General features: G+C 40.3%; 1 protein-coding gene and 1 pseudogene across 1 annotated transcript; one reads left to right on the top strand and one right to left on the bottom strand.

The window, feature by feature from the left end:
- The window catches only part of LOC114206007 (syntenin-1 pseudogene), a 53,612-nt pseudogene extending 41,554 nt beyond the window's left edge, over positions 1–12,058 (bottom strand).
- Positions 12,059–12,157: 99 nt separating this feature from the next.
- FAM110C (family with sequence similarity 110 member C) lies at positions 12,158–13,132 on the top strand. The gene has a single exon (XM_028099309.2). The coding sequence runs from the start codon at positions 12,158–12,160 to the stop codon at positions 13,130–13,132; it is 975 nt and encodes a 324-aa protein (XP_027955110.1).
- The last annotated feature ends 864 nt before the right edge of the window (positions 13,133–13,996 follow it).

Below are 13,996 nucleotides of genomic sequence, written 5' to 3'. Positions count from 1 at the left end.
AAATTCTGTTTATAATGCCCCAGCTACCACTACCTCAACATTACAATAGTAGCTACACCCCAACACATGCCCTTAAACACTGGAATTGTCCATATCACCACCAATACCAGCTACAAGTGAAAGAGAAAAGAGAGCTAGTAAATGACACACGGACATTTCATATTAAAGGGTTATTCTGAGAGCAAGAAAAAATGACAGAGTGTGAGATCTAAATATTTTTCATATTCCTGAAAATAAACATTGCATCTTGAATTGAAACCCCTGTCCTGTTCTCTCCTCCCCAGAGGAGACTTCTATGGTAAATTCAGTGTATACTCACACCATACTTCTATATTATTTTTCATAGTTGCAGATGTAAAATAATGTATTGCTTCTCATTCTTTTTAATTTATTAAGATATTAAAAAGTACATAGTGTTCTGTAATTTGCTTTATACGAAATATTGTTTTTCAGATTTATGTAAGTCAATACATAAAAAGTTCATTCATGTGAGCTACTTTAATGCATTCATTGTATAAGTAATCAAAAACTATCGTTATAGTTCCCTACCAATGGATATTGGGGTTGTTGCCTTTCTTTTTTTTTTTTCTATTACACATAAACATGTCATGTTTCCCTGTCAACATGTATATAATCAGATAATACACTCAAAACTTAAATTGGTAGGTGGCAGAGTGTTTTCATCTTTAAATTTCCCAGATAGTGTGCAATGGTTCTCCAAAGTGATTCTGCCAATTTATATTCCAATTACAGTGTATGTTTACATTTCTCTAAATCAATACCATGGTCAGAATATTTTAAGTTTGACCAATCATACCAGTGCAAAAACATTTCCTTATTGTTTATAATTTCTGATTATTATGAGCTTAACCTTTCTATATGTTTGTCAGCTATTTGCATTTTCTCTTCCGTGAATTGCCTGTTTATATCCTTTGACATATGGCTGTTGGAATATTTGTGTTTCCTAATTTGTTAGTGGAGGTTCTTTATATAAAGTGAATTCTAACATTTGTCAATTAGATATATTGTACATATCCTCTCCTATTGTGTGGCTTGCCTTTTATTATATGTTCTTTTGTGATACATAAGTTTTTATAATTGTGATGTGGTTAAACTATCAAAAGTTTCTTTTGTTATTACTATTATCTATGTCTTATTTAAGAAATCTTTTGAATTTTTTTTTTTTAAGTAGGCTCCATGCCCAGCATGGAGCCCAGTGTGGGGCTTGAACTCACGACCCTGAGATCAAGACCTGAACTGAGATCAAGAGTTGGATGCTTAACCAACTGAGCCACACAGGCACCCTGAAAATTTTTAATATTTTTGCTGTAAAGTTATGTTTTTTCATTTTGGTTCTTTAATCCATCAGAGTTTACCTTTGTGTTTTTGAGAAAAAGAGATGTAGTAATTTTCTATTCGTAAAGACAATTGTCCTCAAACTGTTATGAACATTTACCACCCACTAATTTTAAACGCTACCTATATCTAATTCAAAGCTATTTTTAACTTACCTATTTATCTATCTTTGCAACAATATCATACTCTATTTATTACTATAATTTTATAATAAGTCTTAAATATCTGTTAGTGAAAAATTCCTTCCTCCTTTCAATTTTTAAAAATTGTGTTAGCTATTTTTGGACCTTTACTCTTTTTTAAAACCTAATAATATATTTTATTTAATCCAAAATATATAAAATATCATTTCTTCAATATAAAATATAACATTTATGCTACATCTTAATTCAGACTAGCCACATTTCAAGTGCTTAGTAGCTATGTGTGGCTAGTGGCTAGTGGCTAATATGCTAGACAGTATATCGGACCTTTATTCTTGCAAGTGATTTTTTGAATTGTCAAGTTCTATGAAAAAAAAGTTGGAATTTTATTTCCAATTGCATTGTTGCTTTTTAAAAAATTTCAGAGATAGGGCACCTGGGTGGCTCAGTTGGTTAAGCGTCTGCCTTCGGCTCAGGTCATGATCCTGGAGTCCCGGGATCGAGTCCCGCATCGGGCTCCCTGCTCAGCAGTGAGTCTGCTTCTCCCTCGGACCCTCTTCCCTCTCATGCTCTCTATCTCTCATTCTCTCTCTCTCTCAGATAAATAAATAAAATCTTAAAAAATTTTTTTCAGAGATAATCTACATTTTTATAATATCATCCTTCCATCTATGAACAAGTTGTGTCTCTGTTCATTTTTTTTAATTCTCTGTTCATTTAGATCTTCATCTATATCCTTAAAAATGTTTTGTATTATTCCACATCCAGGTTTTGTATATTTTTGAGAAACCTTACCAGATACCTTGGAATATCTATGGACTTTCTTAGTTTTATGTCTTGACCATTTTTTCCTATTATATTTTCAATTTGATTGTTACATATCATGTATCATGTACATGAGTATTGTTTGATATTTATATGTTGATCTTATGTCCAATAATCTTGCTGAATGTCTTGTTTGTCCTAGTAATTCTATACAGGTTCTTTTGAAATTCTGACATTATCAATTAGATTGCCTATAAATAAGGAAAACAGTGCCTCTTTAACCAGTTCTTATACCCTGCAATTACTTTCCCCCCTCACTCTCTTGTTCCTGCTGCATTGGAACAATGAGTACCCTCATGTTGTTGCCATCTTTAGGAAAAGCTTTAAAAATCTAGTGTCAAGCATCATGAGTGCTGAAAGTAAACATAGGGCCTCTTTACCAGATTCAGGGTGTTCTCTTCTGTTCTTAGTTTTCTATGAGTTAATATATTTGAAAGTGTGGAGCAGAGCATTTGGCATATTATAGGTGCTCAATACATGTATCTTTAATCAATAAAATGAAAATGACTCCATGAGACGAGATTCATATGAAAAATAAAGATAATTCCTAACTTTAAACATGCGTTTTAATGCAAAATGAAACTTCTGTAAGTCTATGGTTTGTAATCAAAATACTCCTCCTCAAAAGGAGTCTTAGAATGTTTATGACAACAGTCTTGCTCACAAATGTCCATTTAGTTCCTAATGTGTGTGAAAAGAATTTCCAGATCCCCTTTTACTCTTGGTTTGTATTTTCTGCCCACTCGATTACTCAGGATCCTGTCTAGGTTCCTGGAGGCTATATCAGGCACAGGGTAGGTGGGTGGCTGGTGTGCATTTATGGCTGACATCTGTCTGTACTGGATCTACTGAATTGTTGTTGCTCCCTCTGGCCTCTGCCATCCATCCATGTAGGTTTTTGCTGAGTCCTGTTCCCCACCACGAGGTGTCCAGATGCAGCTCTGAGGAATCAGTCCATGATGCATGTCCCCTGACAAGAGATGTGTGTAGGGATGATACACACTCATCCTCTGCTTTCAGATCCCCAGTCTATCATTATGTTTTGTCTCCTCCCTGACACACCCCCATAACTTCTAGAGCTCAGCTGTAAGGAGAGGGGCTGGGGGTAGGGTCGAGAAACCCACCATTATCCATAGCCACTCATTTTTAATTTCTTTTATGATTTCTTCATCCAGTGTAGGTCCAGGGGAATTCTAAATCTAGTCTGGAGGTAGGGCTGAGCTTCTGATTCCCAAATGCCAGGAAATACGTTGCTGAATCCATCTCTCTCTTGTGTCATCCCCTTCTTCGGAAGTATTGAGCAGAGAATGACATTGATGCTCCTACATAGGAAAAGGAAACTGAGAAAGTTCTTGTTAATGTTTCAAAATATCATCATGTCATATATAGTTAAATGCATTTGCTATAAAAGATACTAATATTGTTACAATGAGAGTATAGGCATATTATCAATGGATGTTTCCAAAGTCCATTTGTAAATAAATTTAAAGGAAATCCAAACATACCTTTTTATAGAAACAATGTTGTAAATGGTGATATTATGGATAATCCATCACAACCACTATTTAGCCCATAAAGTAGCTGAAACAGTGTCCAAATAGAACTATTGTAGTAACAGTCATTTGATGTTGGCAGAATCTAGTAATGGCATTGTAGTTATTATTAAATAGTATGATGTCCAGTAATTTGTCTATGGGGAAAATGCTTCACTACAGCTGGGAGGTTATGCTTTTCCTATACTCCTAACTTAGTCTCAGAATAATATAAGCTCATGATTTTTAAATTAGGTGTTGATATGTCAGGGAGCTTCAATAATTAAGCGTAACAGAGAACAAAATGCCATAATAAATAAATTTGTGTTTCTCCTAATTCTTCATATATTGAAGCAAAACAAGCTTAATTAGAAAGGGATGAACTGGCACAGGAGTACCTGTAGACATTTGGAGAGTGACTTATGGACATTTTTACCAATCATGTTTAAAATATGTATTTATTTAGTCATTCAAAATTACTAAGCAATTTGGTTTAACCTATGCACAAAATTTTGCTAAGTGTTTTATAATAAAAGCTATATTCAAAGAACCCTCTCTATTTTCCAAAGCCCTTACTATGTATACTACTTGATTTAAATTTTATAATGACCCTATAAAAGAGAAAAAGCAGATACTATTATCCCATTTTAGTGATGAGGAAACTGAGACTAAAACAATGTAAATGATGTGAACACCTTCATTCAGGTACTAGTGGAAATACCCAGGATTATGACTTAAGTTTCATAATTTTTTTAAAAGATTTTATTTATTTATTTAACAGAGAGAGACACAGCAAGAGAAGGAACACAAGCAGCAGGGGTGGGAGAGGGAGAAGCAGGCTTCCTGACAACCAGGGAGCCCGATGTGGGGCTCGATCCCAGGACCCTGGGATCATGACCTGAGCCGAAGGCAGACACTTAACGACTGAGCCACCCAGGCACCCCTTAAGTATCATAATTTTAACTCTAATATTCTTTCTGTTGAACTGTGTATATATTAAACACAGAACTCATGTTATACACACATTCACACATCAATGTATATACATATATTAAAAATAGCAGATATTTCCCTTAATTTTTATCTGAACCATCACGTATTATAAAACATTAGCCACATTAGTACATTTCACATACATTTATAAAGCATTTTATTCATTTATATTTTTTCACTTTAATTTCAAAATAAAGAATATTTTCCATAGGAATTTTAGTAACTTACTGTCAATGGGTGGTACATATTGCATAAAATCTCTGGGAATCAAAATGCTTTGGATACTATCATTTTGCAGTTTAAAATGACTGATAAATTCCAGGGTATAATCTCCATGTGCTTCTCAACTCATTAATTGAGGAAGGAGGACATATTACCAAATGTATTCAAATAACAAACTTTAAAAAGATATGTAAACTTCTCTTTTTTTATATGCAACCTTCTCTTAAGAAATTCATTAAAATACTATAGTGTTATTTTAATCAAATGAATACTTTGTAACCATTATGTGAATATATGTTAGAGTCTGTTGTCACAGGAAAGGTGAATGAGCATATTGGTGGTTTTTCTGTTTATGTATTCGATCTGAAGATAATTAATATGCTTTAGAGTAATTGTGGTTATTTGTAAATAGATGTGTTTAGTGTTTTACTTTAAAATCTGTAGTCATAAATAACATTCATAACAGAAAACAAATTTAGCAAACACTGATCATTAAAGCAAACAAACAACTAATATTAACTTAATTTGAAAACAGACGCATATATTAAGTATGGTTTAAGCTTATTGTTTTTTATTATCATTGTTTGTTTCTGTATCTTTGGAAGCTAGATCAGTGCTCTTCATATAATGAGTGCTCAATAAATACTTATTATGCTCTACAGTGTACTCTGAGACTGAAGGACCGGAGTAAATATAACTGATACGCCTATTTATTTATTCACTTTTTATATTACTATTTTTGTTTTTTAATTATTAAACATACTTTGAGATTAAAAAAAAGATAGATTAACATGCAGATGTGAGAAATAATAGAGAAAGATCCAGTATGCCCTTTACCCAGTTTCCCTCAAGGGTAATATTTATGAAATTGTAATGAAATATCACAGCCAGGTACTGTGTGAGTACAGTCCAGATAGAGAACATGTCCGTCACCACAAGATGCCCCATGTTGCCCTTTATAGTTAGACCCCCTTTTCAACTACTTCTGTCCCTAAGCCCTAGCACTACTAATCTGTTCTCCATTTCCATCATTTTGAGAATTCTATACAAATGAACTCATACAGTCTGTAAACTTTTGGGATGGGCTTTTTTCACTCAGCATAATTCCTTGTGGACTCATCTAAGTTGGGTGTATCAATAGTTCATTCCTTGCTATTGCTGAGTAATACTCCATTGTATAGTTTTACTGCAGTTTTGTCTTTTTTTTTCATTTTTTGTGGCAAAATACCTATAACCCAACAATCACTATATCAACCATTTCTGAGTGTACAGTTCAGTGTTACTAAATACATTTGAATTGTTGTGCAACCAGCACCACCATCCATCCCCATAACTTCTTATCTTGTAAAACAGAAACTCTGTCCCCATTAAAAGAAGATAACTCCCCATTCTCCCCTTTTCCTAGCTTCTGGAAACCACCATTATACTTTCTGTCTTCATAATTTTGACTATTCTAAGTACCTCATATAAGTGGAATCATAGAGTGTTTGTCTTTTTGTGACTTGCTTATTTCACTTAGCATGATGTGAAGGTCCATCCATGTTGTAGTGTATTATAGAACTGTTTTCCTAGTTAAGGCTGAATAATACTCCATTGTATGGATATACCACATGTTGCTTACCCATTCATCTATTGATGGACACTTGGGTTGCTTCCATATTTTAGTTATTGTGAATAAGGCTGCTATGAACATGGGTGTGCAAATATCTCTCTGAGACCTTGCTTTCAATTGTTTTGGATATAAAACCAGAAGTGGAATTGCTGGATCATATGTAATTCTATTTTAATTTTTTTGATGAACCACCATGCTGTTTTCCATAGTGTCATACTATTTTATATTCCCAGCACAATGCACAGGGGTCCCCATTTCTCCAACTCCTCATCAGCACTAGTTGTTTTCTGCATTTTTTTGTTTTGTTTTGTTTTGTTTTGTTTTAGCCATCCTAATGGCTGTGGGGTGGTAACTCATTGTGGTTTTTATTTGCATTTGTATAATGATTACTGTGTTGAGCATCTTTTCACATGTTTATTAGCCATTTTTATAATCTGTCTTAGAGAAATGTGTATTCAAATCCTTTGCCCACTTTTGAATTTGCTGTTGTTGTTGTTGTTGTTTGTTTTATTTTGTTTTTGTGTTCTCGAGTTTTAGGATTTCTCTATAATTCTGGATTTACTCCCTCATCAGATACATGGTTGGCAAGCATTTCCTGTCATTCTGTGGGTTGCTGTTGTACTCTAAGGATGGTGCCTTTGATGCACAGAATGTTTTAATTTTCATGAAGTACAACTTGTCTATTTTCCTTTTGTTGCCTGTGCCTTTGGTGTCACATACAAGAAATTATTGCTAAATCTAATATCATGAGGATTTTGTCTTCTCTTTTAAGAGTTTTATTGTTTTAGGTCTTACATGTAGGTTCTTGGTCCATTTTGAGTTAAATTTTGTATGTGAAGTTAGTTAAGAGTTCAGCTACATTCTTCTGCATGTGGATACCATTCTCCAGCACCACTCACTGAAAGGCCTGTACTTTCCTCCATTGAATGGTCTTGGCACCCTTGTTGAAGATCACTTGATCATATATATCAGGGCTTATTTCTAGGCTCTCTATTCAACTCCATGGTTTTTATGGCAATACCACACTCTTTTGATAACTGTAGCTTTGTAGTAAGTTTTGAAATCAGGGAGGTGAGTCCTTCAGTTTTATTATTCTTTATCAAGATTATTTGGACTATTTGAGGTCCCTTGAGATTCCATATGAATTTTAGGGTTGTTTTTCCCTATTTCTGCAAAAAATGTCATTGGGACTTTGATAGGGATTAAACTGAATCTGTAGATTTCTTTGGGTAGTATTGACATTTTAACAAGATTAAGTTTTCTAATCCATAAACATGGCATTTTTTCCATTTATTTACATCTTTTTAAAATTTCTTTCAGAAATGTAGTTTTCATCGTACAAGTCTTTAACTTCTTTATTTCCTAAGTATTTTGCTTTTTTGATGCTATTATAAATATAATTGTTTTTGTAATTTTCTTCTCAGATTGTTAGTGTATAAAGATGAAATTGATTTTTCCTTCCTTTTTTTTTAAAAGATTTTATTCATTTATTTGACAGAGAGAGACAGAGCGAGAGAGGGAACACAAGCAGGGAGAGTGGGAGAGGGAGAAGCAGGCTTCCCGCGGAGCAGGGAGCCCGATGCAGGGCTCGATCCCAGGACCCTGGGATCATGACCTGAGCCGAAGGCAGACGCTTAACGACTGAGCCACCCAGGTGCCCCTGAAATTGAATTTTCTGTATTGGCTTTGTATCTTGCTACTTTGCTGAATTTAATTTTTCATTCTAACAGTATGTGTGTGTGTATGTGTACACCATATTTAGGGTTTTCTATGTATAAGATCATATCATCTGCACACAGAGAAAATTTTACTTCATCTTTTCCAGTTTGGATGATTTTATGTCTTTTTCTTGCCTAACTGCTCTGGTAGAACTTCCAGTACTATGTTGAATAGAAGTAGTAAAAGCAAGCATCCCCATTAGTCTTTCATCATTAAATATGATATTCACTCTGGGTTTTTCACAAATGGCTTTTATTATGTTGAAATAGTTTCCTTCTATTCCTAGTTTGTTGAGTGTTTATCATGAAAGGGTATTGTTTTGTCAAATGCTTTTTTCTGCATCAATTGAGATGATCATGTGCTTTTTTCCTTCATTCTGTGGATGTGGAACATTATTTTGATCAAATTTCATATGGTAAACCATCCTTGCATTCCAAGAATAAATTCCATTTGATTATGGTGTATACAGTTATTTTCAATATGCTGAATTCTGTTCACTAGAATTTTGTTGAGGATTTTTGCATTGATGTTCATAGGGTATTGATCTGTAGTTTTCTTGCAGTGTCTTTGTCTGCCTTTGGTATCAGGATAATGCAGGCCTTATAGAGTGAGTTAGGGAGTGTTCCCTCCTCTTCGATTTTTGGGGAAAAGCTAAGAAGGATTGGTATTAGTTCTTTAAATGTTTGATCAGTGAAATCATCAGGCCCAGGGCTTTTCTTTTTTGGGAGAAATTTGATTATTGATTCAATCTCCTTACTAGTTATAGGTGTATTCAGATTTTCCATTTCTTCATGATGTAGTCTTGGGAACTTTTGTGTTTCTAGAAATTTATCCAGACTGCTACTGTATTTGTAACACTTTAAAAATTCACATATATTATGATAATTTCTTACTCCATAAGACGCCATGTAGAAGTATGATTGTAAATCGTTGGATAATACTATCCCATGGAGTATCACACATCACCTAGCCTTTCCTCCTGTTGTTGAATGTAGGTTGACTTCAACTATTTGTCTGCAGTGAAAGTCCTCATACTGTGCACACATCTCTTCTTGGTTCCTTGCGATAAATTCTTAGAAACAGAGTTTGTGGATCACTGGATCCATAACCACTTTCTCCTGCTCTGACCAAGTCTTTTGAGGTGATACCAGGAAGGAAATTAGGTCAAAGTTTAAGCTACAAATTGAGCAACAAGAACACTTTACTTAGGGGTGCCTGGGTGGCTCAGTCATTAAGTGTCTGCCCTCGGCTCAGGTCATGATTCCAGGGTCCTGGGATCGAGGCCCACATTGGACTCCCTGATCAGCAGGAAGTCTGCTTCTCCCTCTCCCACTTCCCCTGCTTGTGTTCCTGCTCTCGCTATGTCTCTCTGTCAAATATATAAATAAAATCTTTATTAGAAAAAAAAAAACACTTTACTTAGGCAATTTTCTTGTAATTATCTTACTATTCCAGTTCCATTTTTCCAGTAAATTATGTTTAATGGGTAGAAAATTATGGATATAAATATAGTTTTGTCCAGCAGCAAGGTCTTAAATACTTTATTTATAGTAGTTTTACTTTTATTCTTAATATGTTCAGTACTCACATGGAAATTTACTGACTGTATGTAAAATTTGATAAGCAACTAATTTCTAACCATCATCAGCAAAATAACATTTAGTGAAAATTTGCTCTGTGCCAGAAGTAGTCCTAAGCCCTTTATGTACATAATCTCATTAACTTAACAAAAACCTTAGCAAAGTGGATATTATGAGCTCTGATTTATAGATGAGCAACCAGAGGCACTGAGGGGTCCAGTCTTATAGCCTTAAGAGGAAACAGAGCTGAAACCTAAGTCTGGGTTGTTCAGATTAACATTTATTTAGTGCTCAATATCAAGCAATGAATGCTCTAAGCTATAAAAGTGAGAATTTTATAAATGACAAAATAAAGATCCTGAAAGGTTTGTTATGCGCCCAAAAGGACTTAGTGAATAAATAAGGCACCTGGGCTCAGATATATCCCAGGGGCCCCATGCTTAAGAGTTCTCTCAGAACTGCTGTAATTACACAGGAAAAAGTACAAATTAAATAAGGTAGCCACTTTGGACTAAGCAATTAAACATATATATATATATATTTTTCTTTTTTTCCCCTCTGACAAGAGACCATGCTGCCGAGGGGAAAAAAAACGCTAGACTTTGGGCTCTCATCAGCTGTGGGAAATAATGTGTCCAACCCAGCATCCTGCCCTCTCTAAATCTCACTCTTACTCTATGCTCCCCCCCCACCCCCTTACCTAATGGATCATAGTCTTCTTTTCCGTGACTATAACATTTTCCCAGGATACTATCTGCGTGGTCTGGTTCTCAGGAGACCTGGTTTCTTGTTGGGCTTCTATTCTTGACTATGGGATTTAGCCTCACAGGAACTAAAGGTCTAAAGACCCATTGGCCAACCAAGTGCAGTTCTCTGATCATCAGGAGATGGCGGTCAGCCAGTGCTGCAACTGCTGACACACAACCAGCCCACTGGCACTCAAGAGGTGAGACAGAATCTGCCCAGACCTTGAGAACCCTCCTGTCCGCCATCCACAGGCTGCTGTGTTGCACTCAACCACAACTCTGAAAGGTCAGTGTATCTTGGAGTTGGCTTTAACATAAGAGATAAAATGGACATTTCACTCCTCCAGCAAATATTTTGTCCTTTGTCCAACTTTTGGAAAAAATGTAATTTTGGAAATATTTTCTTAGACTTTTAGCATTCCTAAGCTGATCCACTGCCCTGGTTAACGGTTCCCCACTGCCTTGGTTACAGGAAAAACAGCAGTCTTTCTGGGATTTTAGTCAAGTTTTTTTCCAACTCCCTCGAGCCTCACCTCTACCACCAGCCTGCTCTTCCCATGAGTCTCCGCACCTGGTGGTCTGGTCTGACCCATGGCTGGCCAGTGCCCGTGTCTGGACTCAATCCAGGTCTCTGCTGTTTTCCCAGATTCTTTTTACCTGACACATAGCCCAACCCTGTGGTGCGAGGAGTCCTTCCTTTTATATCCGTTTCCCTTCTGGTAAGAGTACGTGCTCAGGAGTAAACCTTAGAAAATTAAGGAAAGTCAAAAGTTTCGAAACACGCAGAGGTCACTTTAAAAAAATCCAAAGACGGAGGACACCAGCTCAGGGGTGGGGACAGCCAGCCGGGTCACCCTGCCCTACCCCACTCCGGAAGTGCCAGCGTCCAGCGGTGACCCCAGGCAGCCCTTGGCGGGGAGGAGGCGGCTGACACCTGGGGCTGAACGAACTCAGTTGTTCCGGGGTCCTCCGCCCCGGGGGACAGCCTAGGCTTTCCCGCGCGGGAGAGCCCCTCCCGGTTGCGCAGCCAACTAGCCGCAGTCAGCCCCGCGGTCCTGCGGGCGATTGGCTGCGCAGCCGCGAGGTGCTGGGGGAGGAACCGGGTGTAGCTACCCTGCGGGAGGTGAGAGGCGGGGCCCGGCGGAAGGTGAGGGCCGGAGCCCGGCAAGGGGCGGTACTGAATCCGGAGCTGTGCGGGGAAGGAGGTGAGGGCGGGCTGGGAGGAGCCTGGGGGGGGGGCGGGGCGGGTGTGCTGGGGCCAGTCGTCAATAGGTGCAGACTCGGGTTTGCCCAGACTCTGGACCTGGGCCGGCTGGCACTTGGGCGCCATTCCCCACCCCGCGCGGACTTCGGAATTAGCCAAAGACGCTCAGGAACCGCAGGCGGAGCGCGTTTCCACCGGGCGCGGAGCACCAGCCGAACGCCGAGGATGCGTTCCCTGCCAGCCCTGGACGCGCCCCAGAACGAGCGACTGCTGACCCGGCACCCCGAGGCCCCCAGGGTCAGGGACGCGGCGGTGCCAGCACGCAGGAGCGCGGTGGAGAGGCTAGCGGCCGACCGCGCCAAGTACGTGCGGGGCCCGCCGGGAGCCGGCCCGGGCCGGTCTCCCGAGGGCAGCAACCCCGGGGCGAGCGAAGGGACCGCGGGCGATCCTCGGCCTCCAGCTCGCGTCCCCGGTGCCGTGGCGCGCAGGGCCATAGCTCGGAAGCCGCTGAGACCTGACTCCCTGGTCATCTACCGGCAGAAATGCGACTTCGTCCGAGGACAGGGCGCCGACAGCTCCAGGGGGGGCCTGGTGAAGAAGCTCTTCCAGGGGTCGGGCAAGGACAAGACGTCGGTGCCCCCGGAGACGTCCCGGGTGGGAGAGGAGGTCAGGGCCAGGCGCGAGGAGGCTGTCCTGACCAAGCCCGGCTCTACTGCGGCCTCCGCGGTCCCCGGCGTTCCCGCGCCCCCAGCGCGCCCAGCTAGCCCAGCGCCCTGTGGGACGCCCACCAGTGTCCCGGCTGTGTCCCGGGTCCCGGAGCTGCGAGGGACAAGGCGCGGGGGGCTGCAGCGATCGCAGTCAGACCTCAGCTCCCGCTACTCTTCATCCCTGGCCGAATGTGACACGTTCTTCCAGTTCTGCGGCCTGGAGCCTGAGGTGGTGGAAGCTCTCGGTAGGGAGAATTTCTCCGCGGGGTCGGACCGCGTCACACTCAAGGTCCGCAGCGTGAGCGTCGCCACCTCTGACAGCGGCTTCTCCCGGCACAGCGGCGGTGAAGAGGGGCTGCAGGAGGAAGAACTGACCGAGCAGGTGCCCAGCACCACGTCGGTCATCGAGAGGAACGCCCGCATCATCAAGTGGCTGTACACCTGTAAGAAAGCCAAGGAGAAGACCGGCCAGGGGCTGCAGGGCCCAGCGTGACCGCTCGCGCTCTGCGGAGACTTGGACACTAGGTGTGCATCCGGAAAGCCTGGGAGGGGTGTCTTGTGTGTGCGTGTCTGTGAGGGCTTGGTGGGATGGATCCAGTCCAAGGGACTCTACATAAAGACACAGAGGCTCATGCGTCCAAGGACCACTGCTAAGAGAGCAGAAGGGCCGCCAATCCAGGTCCCCTGCAGGACCAGCACCCTTTCTTTTGAGTGTTTTGCTTCTAACTGCCTGGAAATGTAATTCTGATAAGAAGAGAAGACAGAGTTACAAAATGCTTAGAGATGAGTTTGCACCCCTGCTATTACTTCCTGCGTTGAAAATAGCCTGAGAGCTCTAGGGTCTGTGTGAATTGACCTGTGGGCATCCTGAGGTTGGATCAGAGCTTACTGGTCCACCTGTAGCCCTAGAGTGGGACTGCCAAGCCCTCTCCAGCAGAACGGGAGGCTCTGCGCTCATTCCTGGAGGCCTTCTGCAAACCTGGCAGAGAGGGAGAACTTCTTTACAGTTTGGCATTCATATAGCTGCACAGGTCTCCATGTGGCTAAATTTTGTTTGAGTTGTCTCGAGAGCTTTCTAAGGAGAGTCTTAGTTCACAAGAAGGAGCATCAGTTTGTTGAACTGGGCCTGGGCTCGGTTATCAACTGGTGTTTTAGAACTCTGTATGGCTGTGATTCTATAGTTTATTTACCTCTTATGATCATACAGGAGATAAATTTCTTCCCCTTGGACACCAGTGGCACAGGGTTGATCTCAAGTTCTTTTTCACTGAGGAACTAAGGAATGTTTATCCTTAGTGATCTCTACTCTTCTTTCCAAGAACATGTGGTGAGGGCATTTTGGGGGTAGTGAAGGGAG

The sequence above is a fragment of the Eumetopias jubatus genome, unplaced genomic scaffold, assembly GCF_037043125.1.
Source record: "Eumetopias jubatus isolate StellerSeaLion01/CBP00866 unplaced genomic scaffold, mEumJub1_p1.0 scaffold_9, whole genome shotgun sequence".
Taxonomy (NCBI): domain Eukaryota; kingdom Metazoa; phylum Chordata; class Mammalia; order Carnivora; family Otariidae; genus Eumetopias; species Eumetopias jubatus.
This window is presented reverse-complemented; position numbering and strand designations above follow the sequence as displayed.

What these genes read in the sequence shown, in the direction of transcription:
- FAM110C (XM_028099309.2), top strand. Translation starts at nt 12,158, where the DNA reads ATGCGTTCCCTGCCAGCCCTGGACGCGCCCCAGAACGAGCGACTGCTG.